Source organism: Bombus vancouverensis, chromosome 1 (assembly GCF_051014615.1).
Source record: "Bombus vancouverensis nearcticus chromosome 1, iyBomVanc1_principal, whole genome shotgun sequence".
NCBI lineage: Eukaryota > Metazoa > Arthropoda > Insecta > Hymenoptera > Apidae > Bombus > Bombus vancouverensis.
The window spans coordinates 9,379,400-9,401,873 of record NC_134911.1 but is presented as its reverse complement, the minus strand read 5'-3'; the positions used below and the strand labels follow the sequence as shown (position 1 = coordinate 9,401,873).

Sequence of the window (22,474 nt, the reverse complement as noted above, 5' to 3'; positions counted from 1 at the left end):
GTCTCGTATGGAACATGGCTACGCTATCTCGTCGATCTCTTACATACTCTTTTTCTGTCTTTTCTTCCCCCCCCCCCCACATTCGCCTCGTATTCGATATGATTCAATTATATCGATAGTCAATGTAGGAGATTCCACCTGTACCGTTAGTCTGGTTCGATGCGACGAATATCACACGAAAGAAAAACAATACTCGTGTTTCAGGATTCATACAAAACGATCGAGTTTTCGCGCTCGAACTTCAAGACGCGCGAAATACACAAAGAAACATAGAAAGCTGCTTGTTCGCCGGACACCGAATACATAAAACAGTCGTTAAACGAAAAGTACTGAAAAATTATGACAAGTAAGATTTCCGGAAGAGAGAGAAGGTTATTGAAATCTGTAGATACGGTTACGGTAAAAGTTATCTGTAAGCGAATCTAATTACGCGTGATTCTAGCTGCGTGTTACTAACTTTGCACCAGATCGCTACAACTCCACTTTTAACCGAGTAGTTTCGCCGCTGAATACCTGTCATCTGTGTTTTACTCGCTACCGCTTTGCGCAATCTCGTTGAACTGTTCGATTTCTGTTTAGAACACTGCGCTACTCGCAACAAATTTCCCAAAAGACCGAGAGTATTCATACATACAAATGCGATATATGTGTGTGCGCGCATGTGTGTGTGTTGTGTGCACATACATTTTCAAACGAGCAAATCGAAAGAAGAGAACGTCGAATCAATCGGTTGCAGCTTAATGGAAATAGTTGGTTTATGATATCTTCTGCGAAGGTGGCACCGGTGTTCCGAAGATCGAAGAAACCGACGGTAAGTCCACGAACGTCAATAAGGTAGGATACCACCTTTACCAACTATTGTGTAAACAGCCGCACTGCCTTCCGTCACAGCCTGCTACGTTCAAATCGTTCCAATTGCTAATTATGTACTTCTGTGTCCTTCTTGTCCGTTAAATTTTTATTCCTTTCTTATCAATCGTTCCTAGCACTTTTTGCCTCGTAATGTGCGCCCAAAGCGAGTTACACGACTATTCAGGGTGCTGCTGCGCCGCAAAACTTTCTCCTTCGTTATCCTTTTGTATTTGCATAAAAAATAGTTCGTTCTGAAACTTGGTCACTCTTTTATGACGAATACCATCAGTTGCTTTAGTCAACAACGAATTTGCATTCTTCGTTGCGTAACGGACAAACTAAAGAAGTATCAAACGGGTCAGTCTGGGTTTGAACATTAAGAGAACCTTTCGCTCGTCTATTCATTCTTACGTTTGCCTCGATGATTCAAACGTTCCAAGGTGCGGAATACATATAATCGTAGTTCTTCTGTGCGTCTAAACCAAATAGCTATATAACTAAGAAACGTCGAACTATATATACTTCCATTTAATCCCAAAATTAATTCGGATTGTAATTAATTATATTGGTAACAGCAACAACAAGAACAATAATAATAATAAGAAGAAGAATAATAATAGTAGTAAAAAGGAGAAGAAAAAGGGAAATTAACTATGGCGTAAGTCGTAAAAATAACGACAGACCGTAACCGTAGATATAAAGCTGAAATTTAAGTTGAAAAGCAGTAAATCGCATCGCTCTTGTCCGTTGTTTTCATGCACCGCACGACGTAACAGATTTAATAGCCTGAAATTTTCTCATCGATTCGGCTAATACGACTAACACGGCTAATACGGCTAATCCAGCTAATACGGCTAATCCAGCTAATACGGCTCGTAGCTGCCATCAAATTATCGTTGCGCTTAAAATATTCACCGCGCAATCCCCTCGATCCAAATGTCTGTCACTGATCATGCAATTAAACATACCGCGAAATATATCGAAAAATCGTTGCAGTTTCTCATAAGTCCTCATCCAAAAGGACGATTTTCAGCATTCTGGCTACTTTTCCTTCCACCAAACAGTTATATCGATACCGATTAATTAATCATCGCTGATATTCGGAAACTTGACTTTCTTCCACTTCCTTCTCTTTGCTTTGTCTTTAAACGTGTCTTTAAACGAAAATACTCACGTTGAAAGGAGTACGAAATCGATAGACTTTTTGCCTAGCTCGCCATTGTCCATCCCGTTTTCGGCGCTATAATCGTTATCGATAGGTTTGGCGCGCTTCGATTATCGCTTCGCTCTACGGTTGTGACGTAACTCATCTAATAAATCATGAAAGTTTTGAGACGTTAAAATTCTTACGAGCACCGGTAGAAAGCTGGTAATAAAAATAACACGATTACAGCGACCTTTTAAACACGAAAAATCCGGCAAGTACAGTATCTCTCTTTGTCAAACTTTCGCCATTACGCAGCGTATTTTCGTATTTTTTGAAACTGAACGTTTGAACTTTTGACAAATTCTCTTCATTTTCCATAATTTTGCACGCGGTTAGCCTCGATCGTAATTAACAAAAATATTTTCTTTCGTTGGTAATACCGGCGGATGCGGTATGCGTGCATCGGCTGCGACGAAGTTACCGTCTGTTCACGCGGACCATGGTTTATGGATTTGCCCGACATCGAAGAGAGTCGGCGAGATAAACACGCGTAAGTGCGTATACGCGTGCCGCGAACCCAGAAAACGTGACTCTCGCGAGTTGCCGGCGAACGTTTGCCAGGCAACCGTAATTCCTTCGATTCGATTTAACCGGAGTACCAGTGGAAACGAGGCGACCAACATTTTTGCCGCTCTATGTGAGGTTAGCGTCGCGAGAAGTGGCCAATGTAATTGTTCGTTGCGTAATAAATGGGAAACACGTGAGACCGAGCACGACGATAATCGATTATTCGATAACCAATTTTACAATTTTAGAAGGAGAAACTTGAATCGTCGCACGCACTCCAACAAAGACCACTAATCGGCGAGCGTTCCAGAGATAAAAGAAAAACTATTTCGACGAATGTATTGGCTTGGCAACTAAGTGATTGCAGATTTTGTCAATACCATCTAATGACAAAACCCGCAATCACTTAGTTGCCAATCCAATAGAACCGTGGACGATGAAACTCGATTGGAAAGACCGCACGAACCAGCTTCGCACCTCGTTCAGCTGTTAAAACGAATCCTGGAAATTGGAGGAATTTTCGCATAGCGTAATTTCGTTGATGCATTTTTCTGATTCGTCGCTGCTCCTGTTGACGATACAATTACGCTAGGCTACAGCGATGGCACGCTCTTTCTACAAACCGGCTAGGAAAGGGGGTACAATACCTATATAAAGCTTGAATGAAGATGCTCCCAGCTATTCACTCTCACCTTTCTCACAAGCGTGTGCACGACGCAAATCTTCCGCACGAATCACGAGGGAAGATCGGGTTCGTGTTCGTCTCCCGTCGAAAGGATTTCGCTGCGAGGTGAGTGTCTGAACTTTTCTCGCATTTCGTTTCCGTCCATTTCTTTACAATTTCCTATTTTTATCTTTTTTTATTTTTTCTTTTTTTTCTTTTTCTTTTCTCATCGAAAATTTCAACCCGATCGTCCGCGGTTCGCGCCACCACGAGCAAACTCTGGGGAGAAAGCATCGTGGTAACAAACGCACGGAGCATCGTCCGCGATATTCGCAAACTCCGCTCGATAGGAATCGCTCGAATCGATCGATGTTTAGAACGAAGACCAGCGAATGCAGCGACGTTTACGAGCACGCGTTGCATTTTCACACGGTAGAAAACGCATGGAACTTGGAAGGAGAGATACAAATTCATTGCACCGCGAAGAAGAAAGCCACGTTTCGTGTGCGGAATGACCGATGTTGCCCGTGACTATAGTCTACACCGAGCGAGACTATTTACGTTAAAACTTGCACGCAACTTTAAACGAAACGCGAGTATATCGATTCGCTTTTTCTTCCTTTTAACGGCTATGTCGTCCGTACAAATTCGACGTCGATGTAACGAAAAACGGTGGGAAAGTTACAAGTCGCAGCACGAGGAATTCGCAAAGGCTGAGATCGAATTCGGTTCGATACTACGCGGCCTCCACGTTCGCCACGCATGGAGCTGTTGCCTTAGTTACGGTTTAGTTGCTTTATTTTGCAAAAGGGAGTTCGTGACGCGTGCACGCGATATAAACATACCTTTGAGAATGTGCAAAATTCAGGTTCCACCAAGATCGATATTCACCGAACGAAAGAAAGCGGTGTCGATAACGATAAGCAAACGCGAGGATCTGACAGACGAGCGAACGCGAGAACGCGGAGCGAGAACGAGAGTGAGAGTAAGAGCGAGAGCGAAAGCGTGAGCGAGAGACAAAACGAAGACGGTTGATTTTGGTAGCCGCATCCGAAGAAAGCGCGCTGTATGCATACTTACGCTATACATCGGCGATGTGTCCGCGACTCCACGATAATCGTTAGATCAGTGGTACTCAGGCTTTTCCTCCTTCGCCGACCCTTGGCATCTCTCGTTCGAATCCAGGTCGAAGGTAGCAAAACACACGTGAAAAAATTCCTCCGTGCGTTCTTTAACCAATAAAATGACGCAACTTCATTGGCTATAGAAAGAACTCGAAGCGTAGATGCTGCAATCTTCGTTTAACGTTTCTCGTCGCCGGGAGCGAGTCCCAAGTCCTAAGTGTCCGCACCTATAGAGAAAGTCATATATCATCGAGAAGAAGCGGAAAGGGAAAGTTTTCCGAAAACGATACGAAGGAGCATGAGATCTTTCGAAATATTTGGGTAATCGAGTGTGTGATTTTGTCGGATCGCAATTGCGTGGATGATCGCCGCCTTCTAACGTGGCCGATGCTTTTGGCGAGTCGAATCCTCTCGGCTTTCTCCGTGACGAAGGTCGCGAGAAGGCCGATTTCTCGGTACTTTTTCCATGTAAAAATCAATGTTCCTCGATATGTGCGATACTCACGGAGAACAATTAAATTCTTCGCGTATAATCCGAACGTGTTTTCTGTTTTACTAGATTCCGTTATATCATCTTTCGTTGGTTTCACGGTACGTCATCTTTTGCCGGTAAGAACCAACAGAAGGTAATTACCCTAATTAGCCGGCAATATCTCGTTTCAACGATTCAACGATTTGACCGTTGTAACACGGTGAACGTGAGACGGTAGAGTTCCCTCTGAAAATCACAGACAATCTTCGAATTGCGAAACACGATTCGAACGTTGTCGCAACTCGGCGAGAAAATTGTTATCGATCGAGAAACCACGGAGCCTATGCTTCCGTACAACACGAAAACAGTTTCCTTAGTTCCGCTCGACGCCTAACCTATGTTACTCTTTAAACATTTGTCATTTCTAAAGAGACTCGGTCAGATATCTGGAAAATCTTTTTTGCGACATTCGATTAACGCTCAACTTGCCGCAGCGTTTCCGAATTCTATCGAATTACACGATGGCCACACCGCAGCTAGAAACGAATACGCCTTCGCGTACCGGTTTTAGAAAAAGGTTCGAACCGGCTGTTCGACGCGACCTCGTCGTCGATCCGCCTCCGGCTGACATTGCGAAGTAGAAACCACGAGGAACAATTTGCGCGCGCGCATGCACACAAAGACCCGCGCGCATCGCGTTTCACGACTCGTAAGGCAATCGATGTCCTCGTAACCCAGACCTATCGGACGTAACTGCCAGTTTTCACTAGCAGATCTCTCGCAACTCGCAACTACCTCCAAACGCTCTTCTGCTCTCCGCTCTTGTCCCTTCTCGTTAGCATGATTAGCATCCGATAGCGCTACAATAATTTTTTTTCTCTAGATAATCTTCGAAACGTCGTAGTTCGCTTTCACCGCTTGTTTTCGAGGCGCCGATGGTTTCCGCTTAGGCGTGCAAACTAAAGCGTTCGGGTATTTTGAAAAGAAGGCTGCTCGGTTTAACGCAACGGGAAGTTGGAGGATTCGCTTTCGAGGATGATTCGGCGATCTCCGTGCACTATGCGTCGATCAGCTGTATCGTTAACGCGTAAAAAACGGTCGTTGGGTCGATCTCGGTCGGCGCAGCCTGTGTCTAGCGCGAGGCTTGTTACGAAATGTGGATAATGAACGAGCAACGTTCCGTCATCTTATTAAGCTGGCGCATCCAGTCGAAAAGTGGAGGCGCAGAAGCGAAACCACAGCATCTCAAGTGCACGTTACACTTGCTCAATCGCGCTGCCGCAAATGACCACTTTTGCCCCTACCAACTTTGCAAACTCTACAAACCGCTGTTTACAAACCTGACAAATTTCCCTATGATAATCGCGCTACTGCGTTACCAACGTGAATCGCTGCTCGCAATTACCGCGCGCTGCATACCCCGCAGGCTTCTCCTGGTTTCTCGAGCGAGACGAGTTTAGAATTGGACGAATCAGCTTCCGAACGTCAGCTGCGTTCGCGTATCGCTCGTACCGTATATGGCGTCTGAACGATATTGCCAAATTATTTACACACATGCGGAGGATGTGTATGTAAACAGTCGACGCATCGTCATCGATTTTAATCGTTCGCGATAATACGATATTAAGTTTGCACGTTAAAAGAGAAAGGCCGATCAAATATCCCATTACCTTGCTAATAGGTATGACATGAAAGAATCATCAGGCGAGTGTGTACGAGTTTCGTGACGGGTGATGGCGGTCGTAATTTCCTGAAATATTTTGCCTGGGAAACGTGATACCCAGATTGTTCGAATCCGATAACGAGATCCATTAGCCGAATTCTCCATCATCTTGGATGAAAAAAAAAGAGAATATCAGAAAAACTTTCTCCGATCATCTTCTTGTTCCTTTTATTTTCAATGTCAGCGGAACGGGACAAAAACTACCCGGGGATCGGGAAAATGATAGAAATTTCGCTGGACAACGTTGTCAGATGTACTTATATCGGAGATATAAGAATACCGGACAATCGCATCTGTGTATCTGTATCGCCATTGCGCTCGTCGTCGATCAGCTAGTCACGAAATCATGCGCCGCTCTATTCTAATATAATCGCAATCTCATTTGTGCAACACGCTCTTCTTTTAATTTCTATATGAATATTTACAAATTGGGACGTTCCCACACATATCATTACCATATATTTTCCATTTCTTTCCACTCGGCCGCGATAGCTTTAGCGCGCAATGCTGTACAATTATGCGTTTGATATACAGGGTGTCTCGGTGAACCTATTACAAAGGGATATCTCTGTAATTATTAATAACACGAAAAAATGATTACGGCGTGACTCGGTTTTTTTATCATGCTCATATGTTTCGAGATTTCGTTATTTTTATAATTTCTTCTTCTTTTGATCGAACCTTATACTTTTAGTTCGATATCATTTCAGAGCTTAAAAAACAAATTCACCGACCTCGTTAACCTGACGAACCGATCATTTAACTTGCAGTTATTTCGATCGACGAACGTATTTCGAACGTACCGAAATCGTATTAATCTTCGACTGGATTTATTCAAATGCCGGAGACATTATTCCCACACAACAAACGAATTACAGAGAAATAATTTTTGTTCGAAATATGTCAACTACAATAATTTCGGATTAAATGATCGGTATGCTTAACGAAGCCAATGAATTTGCCTTTTTATGATCTAAAACGATATCGAACAAAAATCATAAGGTTCCATTAAAAAACAAAAGAACGATGAAGAAGCGAATCAGACCAGCGTCCCACGGAATCAAATAATTTATCCACCTGTCGTTTCCTCTGTTTTTCCTGTATTTTCCAATATATTGATTATACTATTCACAATCACCAAGACATCGTTTCGTAAGGAAATTACTGAGAAACCTCGTACAATACGGCCGGTTCAAAATCGATCAAGCACGTGTTTTAACGATCAATTCGTAAACACGGTTGGCTCATCGGTTAACGCGTATTACTAATTTCGCGTTATGCGACTAATCGTCGGTACAGTCTGTTGTCTCGACGCATCGTTTAGCGAACTTTGAGCGCAATTCCTAACACGTCGTTGAGTCCCCTCAACGCTGTTCCCACGCGGATAGTATTTTAATGAATAGGACGCGAGGAAGGCACTGTTTGCACGCGCTACGTCGCCGCGCGTACGTACACACCGCGTTCCACCAATGCGGATGAAAATTGAAATAGAAAATCTGATTTCATCGACGAAAATGGAAGGAAGAAACGGCGCGCGTATCGCATTAACGCGACGCCGTACGACGACCACGCGGACTGTGCAAAAGCATCAGCGGCGTGTTCTATTCTGGAGGCTAGCGCGACTTTCACCTTTCACCTCGGTGAAGCACGACGACTCGCCGCGCGCCGGTTCAATTCTCGAACCTTTGCCCGAACGAGAAACGGGAAACGGCGAACAAGGAACGGCGAACAAGGAATGGTGGACAACGTGCGGGTGTTTGTGAGGGAAGAACAGCGCGTCGTGATCGGAACACGTCCGCTATCAGCGTGACGAGCGCACGATCGATCGACCGAGTATGCACGGTACCGTCACGATTCGGTTTCACCGTCGTGCCGCGACGAATCGAATCCGCATCCGAGAGATATCGATGGAAAGCATCCGGGGATGCAGCCAGGTATTCCTCTCGTAACTCGTGAAAAGCGACAGTGTTTCGAATTTTCCTGCCGAGCACGAACTTGTACTAGCGCGATCAAGTCGATTCGAGTCACGAGGAGAAAACGAAACGTCCCGTTAATCTTAATGATTTCGTTTCTTTCGAGATGTCCGGCATACGGAAGCTGTGAACGTCCTCTCTTCGTCACCTTGGCAATCGTAACACGTGCGCGTAATACGGTTCCTGATTTTCTCACGAAAACGATTCCTATCCGAACCGATTATGCTTACTTTCTCTGCGTCGTTGAATACCGTCCAAAATAAGAAAAAAAGAGAAAACCGAGCTTTTTCAAACGCCGAAATAGGCAAAGTTACGTAGAATCGCTTGACTCGGCAAAACACTGTGTCAGAGTATTGAGATATACCCGGAGGCGAATGGAACAAAGAAGCTTCTTCTCTTCGTATAAAAGCTTCTCCTTTGCGTGCAAACGACAGCGGATTAGCCACGGGTCGAGTCGTACTCGTGTTCCGACCGAATTTCTCGAATTACAGCACGGATAGGAGATTAGAAGATTGCCGGTTCCTCGTAATCTGATCTGACGAAACGTCGCAAGACCGGCACACGTACGTGAGAAGAGCGAAACAATGGTGGAAACGGCCTTTCTCAGGACCAGAAAACTATTTAACGATTGTACCTTGCGAGATGCTCTCGTTAAGCTTTCTGTCGAAACGATGAATTATGTGGAAACGAGCCGAGATACCGTCGATTCGACCAAACGGCATCAGACAAAATTATCGTTCACGTGACATCGTGTCTGCGAAAGTCCTATGCTTCGCGCGATATTCGCGATAAAATGCTACGTACTGTAAATTAGGGCGGCGCTCGTTAGCCTTTCGCGTCACAAAGGCAAGCGAACCGGATAACAACCGGTTGCGCCCTCCATTGTCTTTACTCGTATGGCAGGAAACGAGTTCGCGGCCTTGGAACGTACACGCGAAAGACATAAGATTTCGTGTCTTCGTTAACGACCTCGTTCGATATTTCTCCGATCGGCGAATAGCTATCGATTATACTTGTTCCCATTGAAATATTTCCACGAACGAGAAGAAACGAGTCGTCAAAGAAATGGTTACAGGTTACAGGTAAAGAGGATGAAGAAGATCGCAGCGTTGCTGACCGTTGCTGGTCTCGTGGCCGTAGCCGTGTGCCAGGAATACATGCCAGGTGGACATGCGTTGTTCGTGAGAACGTCATCATCCGCAGTCGGTAAGAAAGATACAGATCGAATCGTCGAGTCTGCCTCGACTACGATCAAGATCGGGAGGAAAGAAAGCGATAACGTAGGATAACAAGTTTGCGAATATTTTGATCAAAGTAATCGTTTAAAATCCATTAGCACACTCGAGAATCCAGCGAGCTGCCCCGGTATCGGCCGCAGACGTGATGGCGCAAAATATCCTAGAGTGGATTCAAGGGATCTACCGACAGGGCGCACGTAAACGTACGTTCTCCACAAGGAGCTTACTCTCTTGAGAGGCAAACCCTAGAACACAAAGAATGCAATTTCCAAGGCAATGCGTTCTCCAGTAGTCTTTACCCTTTCACCGATCCTCTTTCGACCTCTTCAGTCTTCTGATACGCCAATCATGCTTTTTACCTCCGCGAGGAATCAACTCTACGATTTTGTTAATCGTCGATGATAATTAGGTCACTTTGCTACGGATACCTTCGACATACATATGCATGTGTAAAAGTAGAGAGACGCTGAGGAGGTTAAAACTGTGTTTAAGGGCGAACGAAAACGGTGCTGATATTTGGACGAGTCAGTGACCCGGAAGCTCTGAAAAGATACTTGCGAAACTTTCGACGATCGTAGTAAGATCGTTCGGAAGAATAACCGTCATTTTGAAAATGCAATTAACCACATTTTAACGTGGATCCGCACTAATGCACGCTTATTAGCCGTTTCACAGCATATTACCGATAAGAATCACACGGCAAAACTCACATCTAATAGAGGCATTTTAATCGAACTTCCAATATAATAACGAGGAGCGTTGCGCTCGTAAGCACGTGTAACGACGCATCTAGAATTAGAGAATAGGCGCGTGTTACTAGTACGAGAGACTAAACGCAAATATCGAGGTACGCGGTCCGAACATTCATACAGCGACTCGTACCATTTGAACTTAAAGGTTGTCGTTGAACGTCGAATCGCGAGGCTTTTCAAATGCTCTGCGCGACACACCGATGTATCAAGAATTCTCACAGCCGAGATCGTTCGTTTTGCAGCTCGTCAGCAGTCGGATCCTCCAGGATATCTACCGCCGTATAGCACGCAAAGACCACCGGAGAAACCTCGACCTTTCCAAGCGCCCTCAACCAGCCAGCAACCAACCTACACGACTCCTACTCAGAACCAGGCGACGAATTATCCTTACCAGAGACCGTCACCGAACGTCGATTCGTCATCCGGTCAGTCGACCGTACAATCATCGCCGTTCTCCACCCAAAGATCGACGTATCTTCCACCGAACAACCAATCACCCTACGTACCATCCTCTTACAATCCTCGTCCTACCACGACACCGTCCTATTCGAACGCTGGCTCTTCCGCTTTCCCGCCGTATAGCTCCACTCCTCAGCAACCCTCCGCTTCCGCTGGAATCTCGACCAGTTACGGTTACTCGACACCAGGCTTCACCACCAGTGCACCCGGTAGATTCTCCACGCCATCCGGTTTCTCCACTACTTATGGCTATTCGACTCAAAGGCCGAGTCCTACGTACGTGCCATCCGCGCAAGGATCAGCTTTTAACGATGGATATACCATAACCAACGGTTATCCGACCGCTGGCGCCGGGGCCAATTCCTACGATCAAAGTGGCACGGCTGGATATCCTTCCTCGCCGAGTAGCTACCCTTCCTCTACTCCTGGCGGAGCGTTTCCTCCTCAAAATACCGGCAGTGCAGCCAGCGGAACCAATGTCGTGAAACCCCCTGGAACCTCTTCGACCGGAGTTGCTACCGGCCCTGGCGGAGAAGGTGAGCTTCTCTTGTTCGGGTTAGCTTTGGCTGTTGCTTTTTGTTCCTCTCGATGAAACTACAGAGACGAGAGCGAAACGCCGAGAGTCACGGAATAACGTGAGCGTAATCGAATTTCATTCGCTGTCGTAGAATCGAACGCTTCTGGAACGGGCGAGGGAAACGCGGAAGACGATGACTTGAAACACCCGCCGCACATTCACGCTCTCGATGTCGAGTGTAGCAAGACTATGATGACTATCAACATTGAGTTCAACCGCGTCTTTGACGGAGTCATTTATTCTAAGGTGAGCAACGTATGGTTTACTGTAAACTGTAAACAACGGGATGCCTGATATTCATCGTTATGTACGTTTGCAGGGATTCTATACGAATCCAGATTGCAGGTACGTGGCACAGAATTCCGGACAAACTCGATATTCGTTCACGTTGAATCTAAATTCCTGCGGCACCCAATTCATCAACGATTTCGCGGGGCAAGCTGGCCAAGCATACTTGGAGAACGTACTCGTCTTACAGGTAGATCCGTAGACGCGAAGCTTCCTTATCATCGTTTCGATGACGTTTGTGTCACTTACTTCTCCTTCTATGTTTCTTTCTTCGTTTCGTTCCCTTCAGAACGAACCAGGTATACAAGAAGTTTGGGACACGGTACGCAGAGTTCGTTGCCTCTGGGAAGGAAACATCAATAAAGCCTTGACGGTTAACTTCTCCGTGGACATGTTGAATCAAGAAACAGTAACGTTCAGCGGTGACACAGCGAGCGCTAAGTTGGACATACAAGTGGGAAGGGGGCCGTTCGCGCCTACTGCCGATGGCCTCGTTAAGATCGGAGAGACCATGACTTTGGTCGTTTCCGTAGAAGGAGATCCCGCCTTCGATCTTCAGGTACCGACCAGATTTCGTAATGCGCACGAAAACGCTTTCTGTTTTTATCTTTCTTAATCGTACTGATGGATGTGTATGCTTTAAGGTTCGTGACTGTATCGCTCGCGACGAATCTTCCACTAACACGTTACAACTGACGGACGAAATGGGATGTATATTGAAACCTAAATTATTCGGTGCATTCCAAAAGACGAACGATACAGGAAATACGGGGGCATCGATTATCGCGTACGCGTACTTTCAAGCTTTTAAATTCCCCGATGTGATGGACCTGTTCATCGAATGCAACGTGGAATTGTGCAAGACCGATTGCGAACCATGTTCAAATACCAATCAGGTAATCCCATTACAACGTAATCGTAATAATTAAACATAATAATCGGTTATGTATATTCTCGTAACTTACCTATTTCGTTATCAGTTTAAATCAAAACGTTATGCTGCTTGGTCTTTTCAGCAAATCGAACCGGGTAGACGGCGACGATCGATAATGTCGACATCGACAAACACGACATCGAACAGTTCGGTCGTGCCACTCTCGGATCCGATACGCGTCGCTCGTGGCTTCAAAGTAATCATGGTGGAGGACTTGAGCAAAGCTAGCAACCAAGTTTTGGAACAGCTCGAGGAAACTGCCGTTGAGGAAGTTGCAAGAAGCTCAATGAACGTTTGCATGACATACAGTGGCTTTTATACCGCGATCTCGTTTTTCTTGACTACCATTCTCGTCACTACTATCAGTGCAGTTACGCTTTACGTCAAGTTGCAACGAGTATACGGATCGAAAGTCATCTATTCGTAGGAATTTCACTCGTTATCGATAAATGGTCGCGGCTGATCGACTGACGTTACGATCACGACTATCCGTTAGCGTTCGTATCTTTCGTTACAAGCTATCGGCTTCCTAACGTGCCTGTCTTTCGTATTAGGTTTCATCTTCATCGCTTGTAATCTAGAATGACAAGCTGCACACAAGAGAGAATCGATGACGCGAAAAACATTTTATTATCGCAGTATAGCATACTTGCGACATTTCTCGGGGGGTAATAACCACGTATTTTCGCTTTATTTATATCGGTTATATCACGTAGTTTCGTTTTAATACTGGTAATGTCAATTTCACGCCATATTTCTCTTGTGCCGAAGTTTCAGATATCCAACTGCCGTACTTCAATAAAACTAAAATTAAGTTTTTTATTTTAAACACGAAGCGACGGCAAATTTCCAACATAGTATTTGTAAATTGTCAAATATGCCTGTTATTTACAACGGTGTTTTGACGATAAACGCCGTTCGACAATGGTACGCAAATACATAAGTATATATATAACAATAGCGAGAAAATCGTCGTACGCTTATAGTATTTTTTGTTTGTTTTCATGTTTCGCTGAACTGTCGTTTTCCTTCGCATTGTTAAAGATACGACCGATCGTTAACAAGTACAACAAACTTTACGATTAAGAATAACTATACAATATGGCAAGTATAATATATGTATGCAAATCATACGTAGTAACAAATAATTCTCTCACTTTATGTTTACATCTTTATCGTCTGTTCAGATTTTAGTTCTTAACCGACGAGTTATATTCATACTTTATAAATTTGTACAAAATTTCATCAATCATGCGTGTTATGTGTCATATAATTATCGACCGTATGAAATAAAAAATGGAACAACGAAAAATGAAACGCTCTTTAACCACTTCTTTCGTTAAAGGAATTCCCTTAATCAATCAGGTACAAACATATACACAAACAAGATATACATATATACACATATACTGCTATTTTATTTTCGTAAAACTTAATATATACAAATGCTCTCCCCTGATTTTTCTTTCTGCTACTATCTTGCCTACCATGTTCAAATCCATAAATGTACGTAAAATGTTTTCGGGATCGTTCTCTTTAATAACTAACAGATAAAATATTCCAGTGTTCGATAGAATATCAGGAATTTTAGGAAACACTCGTTCCATAACTTTTCTACCATTTGTACCACCTGCCCAAGCTTTGAACAAAATCTGCTCGTTAGAAATTTCATCGTCGCTGGTCACCACATACGGTGGATTAAATATCACGATATCAAAAACGCTATCGCTACGTATGCAGTTTAATAAATCCATCTGTACGATATCTACCTCTACCAAATTTTCGGCAGCAGTTTTCTTCGAAATTTTACATGCATCGATATTGATATCGATCGCAAGATGGTAAGACTGGCAGTGTTTCTTCAATGCCATTGCCAGAGCAGTAATTACAATACCAGATCCACTACCTATCTCTAAACACATCACAGGTTTTGTAGCTTTTAGGACCTCTAAATCAGCTTCTAAGGCATCTATCAAGAGGAAGGAATCCTCTGAAGGTTCATAAACTGATTCCAAATCTTTATCCGATAATCTAACTATCGGTGTATTCATGATACATGGAAAATATATAGAAGAATTTTTGTACAATTTGTTCCTTTCTTAGATATTTCTAAATTAAAGACAAAGCTAAAGAGGGACGTATCACAATTGTTTTACACATACTATCGTGCCTCATTCATATTCTTTAGAAACGTTAGCCCCTTTTTCTATTTCCACTTGTTCTTCTGTACTTAAAATATTAGAGGCATTACCATATGGAGAGCTACGATCCAGTAAAGCTTTCCTTTTTACTGTATTTTTCTCCACTGCTTGGTGAATTTTATTCAATCGCTCTTGCGTACTTTGTAAAATGTTACTAACAATTGTGATTTTATGTTTAGCGTTAATCAACTTTTTAACATAAGAATCTGTTTCCAGTGGACACTGCAATACTTCGTTGATCCTCTGCAATTCTTCCGTCAACGATTCAATTCGTTGTTTTAATTCTATTTGACATATTCTGTGGAAATCAATGAATTTCAAAATAAGTAAAATGTCAAAAGATCGTACACGCAGATGCAATACTCAAGTATTTCGAAAAGCTTTGGAACATTATATCAATAACATGTCGAATGTTTACATCTATACCGCAATACATATTTAAGAGAAAAACGTTACATACCTTGTGGCACGAATTCTTTCGTCTAATTGATCCACCGTAGGTTTCAAAAGACTCATAAGACCTTCTGTTAGAGCATCTCTCGTTGGATTCTCACAAAAATCGTCTATCTTGTCATCGATGGACGTATTATCGCTCGCTGTATCCACATCCATGTTTTACTTCTTTCTATAATACAATACTTTCTAATCTTTCTACCATTTTTCAGATGGCGCCACCTGCTGCATTAGGTCTCTCATCGATTAGATTCTGCGAGTTTTTCGTCCAGCAACTAACTAGAAATCTAGGGGAAATTTGCAATGCGCTTTCAAATGTTCCCAAATGAGAAATATACGTCTCTCGCTAGGGCTTTCATATTTTATTTATACAGATATGGTCACATTGAGTGGCATCGTACCTTATTACCTTTATCCTGCTCCGAGCATCGAGTTTCGTATCAAATATAGGTTAGAATCGAATCGAATAACACATCAAAAATTTCAACCAAAAGGTTTGTTTATCGATGATACAATTTACATAGTTGTATTACGCAGATTGATGTAAATTTCACATAATATAGTTTTTGTGGAAGATTCGTTTTGACTTGCGCGTTATTTAAATGTTGTTTGTGGAAAAAAACAAACCGTTATTCTATGCATGCAAATGAAAAAATGAATTTATGTATATGCTGCAAGAAATAGATGCTTATCAAGTGTAGTGGTATATACATACCTCCGCCGCAAAGTAATTTTTTACATCATTGTCTATTACATACTTCGTGAAATAGCTGCGATGAAATTCTTAATCGTAACAGACTTTGAATATGATAATGAATATAAATGCGGATAATTAAACGCGTTTATTTGCGATAATATAATACGTATATATCGTGATATATTTAAATTACACAACACACAAATTACAGCGATTTACAAACATTATGAACAAAATTCTAGGAAATCGTGTAGGAAAATGCGTGAAATTTCGTCACAACAGCCTTGAATTTTCTATTTCGGTAAATGAGGTATATCTGTGTTAAGATTAATGTTGGCATAGCAAACGGATTGATCGAAGATCAGACATGGAAGAAGAGTGCCGAAAAAATGAGGTAATGCGGGTTAAAAAGTCGCGAAGCAGATTTAACCCTTTATCTCGAAGAGTGTTAGCATCATTAATAGCATAGATTCGTGAATATTTATATACGTTTGTGAATTTGTTGTTTCTCAAATAGTACTTTCGAATATAAGAGGAAGGCAAAATTGGCTATCGGAAGTAATTGGAAACCGAGACGTGACATTTTTAACTTTTAAACGCAAACATTTATAGTTGTTTCCGTAGCAGAAAATGGTAAATCATAGAATAATTGTTATAATACGTACGTTTTTGCAACTAGTTGTGCGTTAGCCTTTCACATTTCACTTAAGATAGCCGAATAAGAAGAAAGAAAGGAAAGAAGGAAAAAAGAAAAGAATAAAGAGATCAAAAAAACACGACGAGGAACAAAAGGGAAGATATTACATTGCTTCGCGAAAATCTCTTTTTTTCGTTTTTAACTCACGATTAAGGAAAATCGTAGTTTTGTTATCTATCGTATCTACGTATGTATATATTACGCGTACCATTTTTCGCGAATGTAAATAAGATAAAATCGCAGAATCGACGCGAAAGTTACCGGTTCAAATATTTAAATCGCATATTATACAGATAATATTACACTAACTACATACGTATTGGATATGCATCGCTTTTTTACACGTATACACACATAAAAGTGCATAGACCTTTCAGCCGCAAAGAATGCGGCGTGACAGTTTTCGACGATTATACGTATATTTATATTTATATGCATACACATGTGTATACGTACATACTTATACACGTATACAATATACATATACATACATATAATATACACATATACGTAGACGAAACGTACCTAAACGAATTTGTACATAAGGCATCACTATAATAAGTCGACTCTTCTCGCGTAAGTCGTATCGAGAGCATGGTTATGGATCTAGCGATCGTTCGACAAAACCTAGATTGACTCTCCTCGTTGCGGAACGGAGGGGATTCGATGCAAACGAATGCGAGCGACGGAAAATAGCGATAAAAAGATCACCAGTGAACAAACCACTTCTCAACTTAACTCGTTATAGACATATCCTCATTATGTACACAAACAAATAAATTAACGCTTTCTTCGGAGCGGAGAATTTTCTATGCGCATTCTTATCGACGTTCGCGTCCTCTTGCAATCGGCTCCCTCGCTACTGTGGTTAGCTTAGTACAAAATAGATGCCATTATACTGCTGGCAGCAGCCGTTCTCGCAAAAAATTTAGCCTTTCTCACGTCTGATTGCTCCGTGTTCGAACGTTTGCTCGATTTACTCGTTCGCCTCGCACGAACGAAATAGACAGAATTTTAATATCTATCACCGACGAACATTCTAACGATACTGTTGCTCAAAATTACTCACATTCTCGAAAAATTACATTTCTGCTGCAATGTCGTCTCGTCGGTTGAACGACGCGCGTTCAGTTGACCTTTGCACGAACATCGGATTTCAAGAAGAAGATATTTTACACGTCAACGAGTTCTGTAAATTGCAAATTATACGGCCGAAAGTAGAACGATCTACATAATTATATCGTAGTAAATCGGAACGTGCACGTTAGCGACGGGTGGAATTGCCGAAAACTTTCAACTATAGAACGCAGGCCGAATTAAAATTAGACGATTTTACTCACGAGTCGTCCACACCAATGAACACTACCAATTAAAGATTTACCTTGCATTTCAAGAGAATTTGAGACAGAAATGTTCGCTCCAACGTCGATAAATATACGAATCTGCAAATTACGTACCTGACATTTCGTTTGTTTTTATTACGTCTATGGCGTAGTTCGGGCAACGAACGAAACTTCGCAATGCGACGAAGCTTTCGAAATCTAAAGTCTCAGCGCTAAATGCAATTTATATTTATCGTTAACATTTATTTAAAAACGACTATCTTGAAACAGCAGAAAACACGTAGTAGTACATCGGTAGTGGTCCAGCCACTACGATCGTAACTGCGTGTATGCCTTTCATCGTATCGGGCGAACAAACACGGTAACGTATTCGTAATCACGAGCGGTAAATAAGCTATTATCTCGACGATTATCGTGTATCGAGACAAGCGATTAACATTCGTAAAAAGCAGCGATCGAAACTATCGAAACCCTTCTCGTCGTCTCACGCATCGTTGAAGTCAGCGAAAGATTCAATCAAAGATTCTTCGTTAGCCACGACACTCGTTTGTTTATACGATTACTTTCCAATCACTGTCCACGAAAATGTAACAGAAAGTAACGATGACGATTCGGAATATCGCGAAATCAGTTCAAACGAAAATATAATTAGGAATAAGAGAAACGCGCATAGAGACTCTCCAAGGATTTTCGGCCCAATACTCGAATTCGAGCTGGATTAAGAGAAAGAGTTAAGTTTGCAAATTTCTTCCTGGTAATCTGGGAGAGGCTCGAAGAGATCGGCATAGTTAGGAACGCGTACACTCGAAGAGTCGTTCGACGAAGACGAAGACGAAGACGGAGACGGAGACGGAGATGGAATCTCGGAAGAGCGGTATGGTCACTTGGCGTGCTGCTTCGGAAGATGCCGTTTCATGTGGAGTGCTAGGTGATCGCTTCTGGCGAAGGAACGCTCGCACACGGCACACTTGAAGGGCTTCGCACCGGTGTGCTTTCGATAGTGACGAGTTAATTCGTCGCTTCTGGCGAATCGCCATTCGCACTCTGGCCACTGACACTGGTACGGTTTTTCACCTGGAACAAAAACGGATACAATGCGTATCGATGCTTCGTAACTTTTGCTAGAGGCGTAATTTAAGGAATTTTTTGCGTTTGCGTTTGTAACGCGGCACAAAACGACCTTCTATACCGTTGGGCGAATGACCGATTAAAATTTGCTAGATTAACGCGATGAGATTCAAACACTGGACCCTTTAATATGCGAATACCGCGTATGTAATTGGTTAGGTTAGCGTAACTTTCCGGGTTAACGGGGCGAAGCGGGATTTCGTTCGAAGGAAAGCGCGGTTTTCGCGCTGGAGAAAAGTTAACTGGACTCGAAGCGTATGCATCTTGAGACCGTTGCCTCGGTTGCAACCAAGCGAAGCTAGGTGAGGTGAGATAGAACGAACTGTAGCTAGGCGAGGCCAGATGAAGAGAGGTGAAGACAGTTGGGACAGGGCGGGGCGCGGCGCGGCGGTGTGGTGAGGTGAGGTGAGGAGAGGCGCGGCGCGATGAGGCGAGGCGAGGTGAGGTGAGGCGCGGTGAGGTGAGGTGAGGTAAGGCGCGGTGAGGTGAGGTGAGGCGAGGTGAGGCGAGGCGAGGCGAGGCGAGGCGAGGTGGGACGAGACGAGGCGAAGAGCAAAAGCAGGAGCAGGAGCAGAAGCAGGATCGGCGCGGCGCAGCGAGAACGCGAACGGATTGCGCTAGAATACAGGTGAGCGTATTGCGGCATGCGGGTACAGTTAAAGGTCAACGCGGCATCTCCCGTAGCCTAAGGTACTTCGTACATCTATCGCCGTCGCAAAGAGCACCGCTTTGTTCTTTAATAGGTCCCTTTCCTTGGCCCAACTACCGACGAATCGTGCACCACCGCTGCTGTCTCGACCGATCTCGCCCCCTTACCTCGCGCTTCCTCTCTCCGAATCTCTGGAATTCTCTTCGCCGTGCGCTTGCAACCCATCGCGTCGTCTCCCTTTCGCCCCCTTTTCTTCTCTTTCCTTTCAATCGATATCATTCAACGCGCCACGCTTCCTCCTTCGTGTCCTCTTTCACGTACGCCCTACCCTTACTTGCCTTTTCTACATACGATTCTACATTTAATCATCGATCGACCAATTTTTCCCCGATAGTCGTCGAAACGGACAGAAAGCAAGCGAATCCGTCGAGTAAATTGTAAACGTGTAAATGCCGATTGGACGACCGATAATCATTCTATTTATTCGCATTCCAATTATCCGTGCTAATTAACTTGGCGGAACGTGTCCTTTCACGGCTGACGCGGGAAACGCTATTTAGACGAGTTTCTCCGAGCCGCGTCTGTTGTCAACAAACAGGTATGTGCTCGGAACTCGCAGACAAGGATCCCACGATCGCTCTTGGTCGCTCGAGTATTTTACAGCTTTCGCGCATTCCGGCGATAGTTCTCGCGAGCTATGCCGAACGTTCACGAATTCGGAATTGGACGTTGATAAGTGGACCAAAGAAAAAACCAAACAGGATTGGACGAAAGGCGATAAAAGGCATTTTGGTAAGGCCGTATTGAAAGTGGTCGGAGACACGTGGAATCTCGGCACGGAATCGAGAAAATCGTTTGGGGCGGCAATAGAAGTAAGCATCGGAAAATAACGAGCGAGAAGGCTCGATAGCTGAGAAATACACCCACGCATGCCGGTGACTCGTTCTGCCGTATGGAACACAGCTCGGTCTCGCTATGGAGACGACCCCAACCGGTCTTAGCCACACGCACGACTCCCATACAATAATCGGTATTACCACCACGAACGGCATCCATTCACGGTATTGCTCGTTCATGAGAATTCCGCGGCGATTTCTTCGAGACATCGTGTCCGCGTCGGCTGCGCCGAAGAGAAAAGGCCCGAACCAGCTTTCCGGTAATAGCTTTTTTCTCTCGTCGTCTAGCCGTGTCTGTCGCGTGCCGTGTCTTCGTATCGTAGCATCTTCGGCGACACGAGTCTCGTTGCGAGATTCGTGGCAATCGATTTATCGTTTGGTCCTGCGTTCGCGCGTTTATCCTTCGAATGGAGAATTAATCGTACCGTTGAAAATGTACTGGCGATCGAGAGAAACGAAATAGAGCGATCGAAGGACGATGACAACGACGATGACAAGGACGATACGCGTTGCACGCGTGTCGTCATCTAATCGACAAGTTACTCGTATTAAGTCATTCGATCAATTACTCTCGGATCGTGGTTGGGACTGAGTCCAGTTTTTCGCGCTTTCAGCGAATAACACGAGTTTAACGCCAATTCCGTTTTTGTCCGACGATCGTGTTTTTCCCAGCGATGTTCAACGAGACGTGTTCCCGCCTCACGGCATGAGCTCCATCTCGAGAGCAGATACTCGTCGCGTTACTTTATGTGTCTTTTTGCAGCATCGTTTCCGCGACTTTCTACGCAACAAAATGGAAATAGGAAACGAAACAGCGATCGTCTCGAGACTCGATCGGTTCATCGTATCCGTGTGCCTACCCGGTCGGTACGAATTTTTACGATGTTGATAACGTTCCAGATGGAAGGTATCGTTGAATCGCGTGTGCCCGTTGGCTCGACGACGCCTACGAACCTCGAGGCGTCCCCGTTAATTTCGGATCACTTTCACCGCGGTACGGTGTCTGGCATTCGCAGCGTCTCACGATCCCCAACGGTCTCGTTCTCGAAACTCGTACGGTATAACCCGTATATATCCGCGCAGCGGTTCTGCTTCTCTTTCTCTTTATCGTTTCCTCGTAAGTTCGATTTTCGTCGGTCGCTCGTTCACGATCGAGAAACACCGTTAGAAGCGGCGATCGCGAACGTTTCGCTGCAATAGGCCGATCGTCGGGTTTTAGAGGCGGCGAAACGACAGCGGACAAACACGCAGGCTAGAAGGTTGCCAAAGTTGAAAGCATGGATGAGGCAGGAATGTTGCTCGCCTCGTGTTCGCGCACCCTACACCGTGAGACTTAGCCTCGCATACGTGCCAATCGGTTGTCTCTACATACGCGTGAGTGCTTCTACCGTCCACGTATTGGTACTTGGTCGGTAAGTATGTATACACGCGCGTAAAGTCGCGTCGCGTTGCCTTGCGTTGGCTTGCGTGTTCCTTCTACGATTCGACGTGCAACCAACACTCTGACCTCCAGCGAACGTATCCACGCGTATAAGTGCAGCGCGCGTCCATATCATTTCGAATATCGTCACACTCTCCTCCAGTTTCTTAGCTAAGAAGATGACCGCATTTGTCGGCAAACTAGGAAATTAACCTTTATC

At 44.0% G+C, this 22,474-nt stretch overlaps 3 protein-coding genes across 12 annotated transcripts in view; 1 reads left to right on the top strand and 2 right to left on the bottom strand.

Annotated features, from left to right (window-relative positions):
• The first annotated feature begins 170 nt into the window (after positions 1–170).
• Positions 171–16,000, top strand: LOC117153311 (uncharacterized). Of its 8 annotated transcripts, XR_013058114.1 has the most exons (12): positions 2,484–2,701; positions 2,815–3,356; positions 9,598–9,728; positions 9,859–9,963; positions 10,755–11,507; positions 11,640–11,794; positions 11,868–12,026; positions 12,126–12,395; positions 12,481–12,732; positions 12,853–13,697; positions 13,815–13,874; positions 15,637–16,000. XR_013058114.1 is itself a non-coding variant. In XM_033327230.2 (10 exons), exons 2-10 carry the CDS (start codon positions 3,229–3,231, stop codon positions 13,195–13,197), a joined length of 2,298 nt encoding a protein of 765 aa, XP_033183121.1. In that variant the 5' UTR covers positions 2,484–2,701; positions 2,815–3,228; the 3' UTR covers positions 13,198–16,000. The 8 variants fall into 8 exon arrangements, 6 of the variants coding, with proteins under 6 accessions (XP_033183126.1, XP_033183123.1, XP_033183121.1 ...); XR_013058113.1 differs by having other exon boundaries at positions 12,853–13,874; XM_033327230.2 differs by having other exon boundaries at positions 12,853–16,000.
• On the bottom strand, positions 14,162–15,583 carry LOC117153314 (HemK methyltransferase 2). Its single transcript, XM_033327242.2, has 3 exons — positions 15,432–15,583; positions 14,945–15,269; positions 14,162–14,869 (listed from the first exon to the last, which is right to left on the bottom strand). Exons 1-3 carry the CDS (start codon positions 15,581–15,583, stop codon positions 14,183–14,185), a joined length of 1,164 nt encoding a protein of 387 aa, XP_033183133.2. The 3' UTR covers positions 14,162–14,182.
• Positions 16,001–16,247: 247 nt separating the features above from the next.
• LOC117153313 (uncharacterized) overlaps positions 16,248–22,474 on the bottom strand; it is a 45,208-nt gene continuing 38,981 nt past the window's right edge. For all 3 annotated transcript variants that reach the window (XM_033327240.2, XM_033327239.2, XM_076617586.1), the window contains one exon: positions 16,248–19,235. In XM_033327240.2, the coding sequence (XP_033183131.1) occupies positions 19,042–19,235 (194 nt within the window). In that variant the 3' untranslated portion in view covers positions 16,248–19,041. The remainder of the gene's footprint in view (positions 19,236–22,474) is intronic.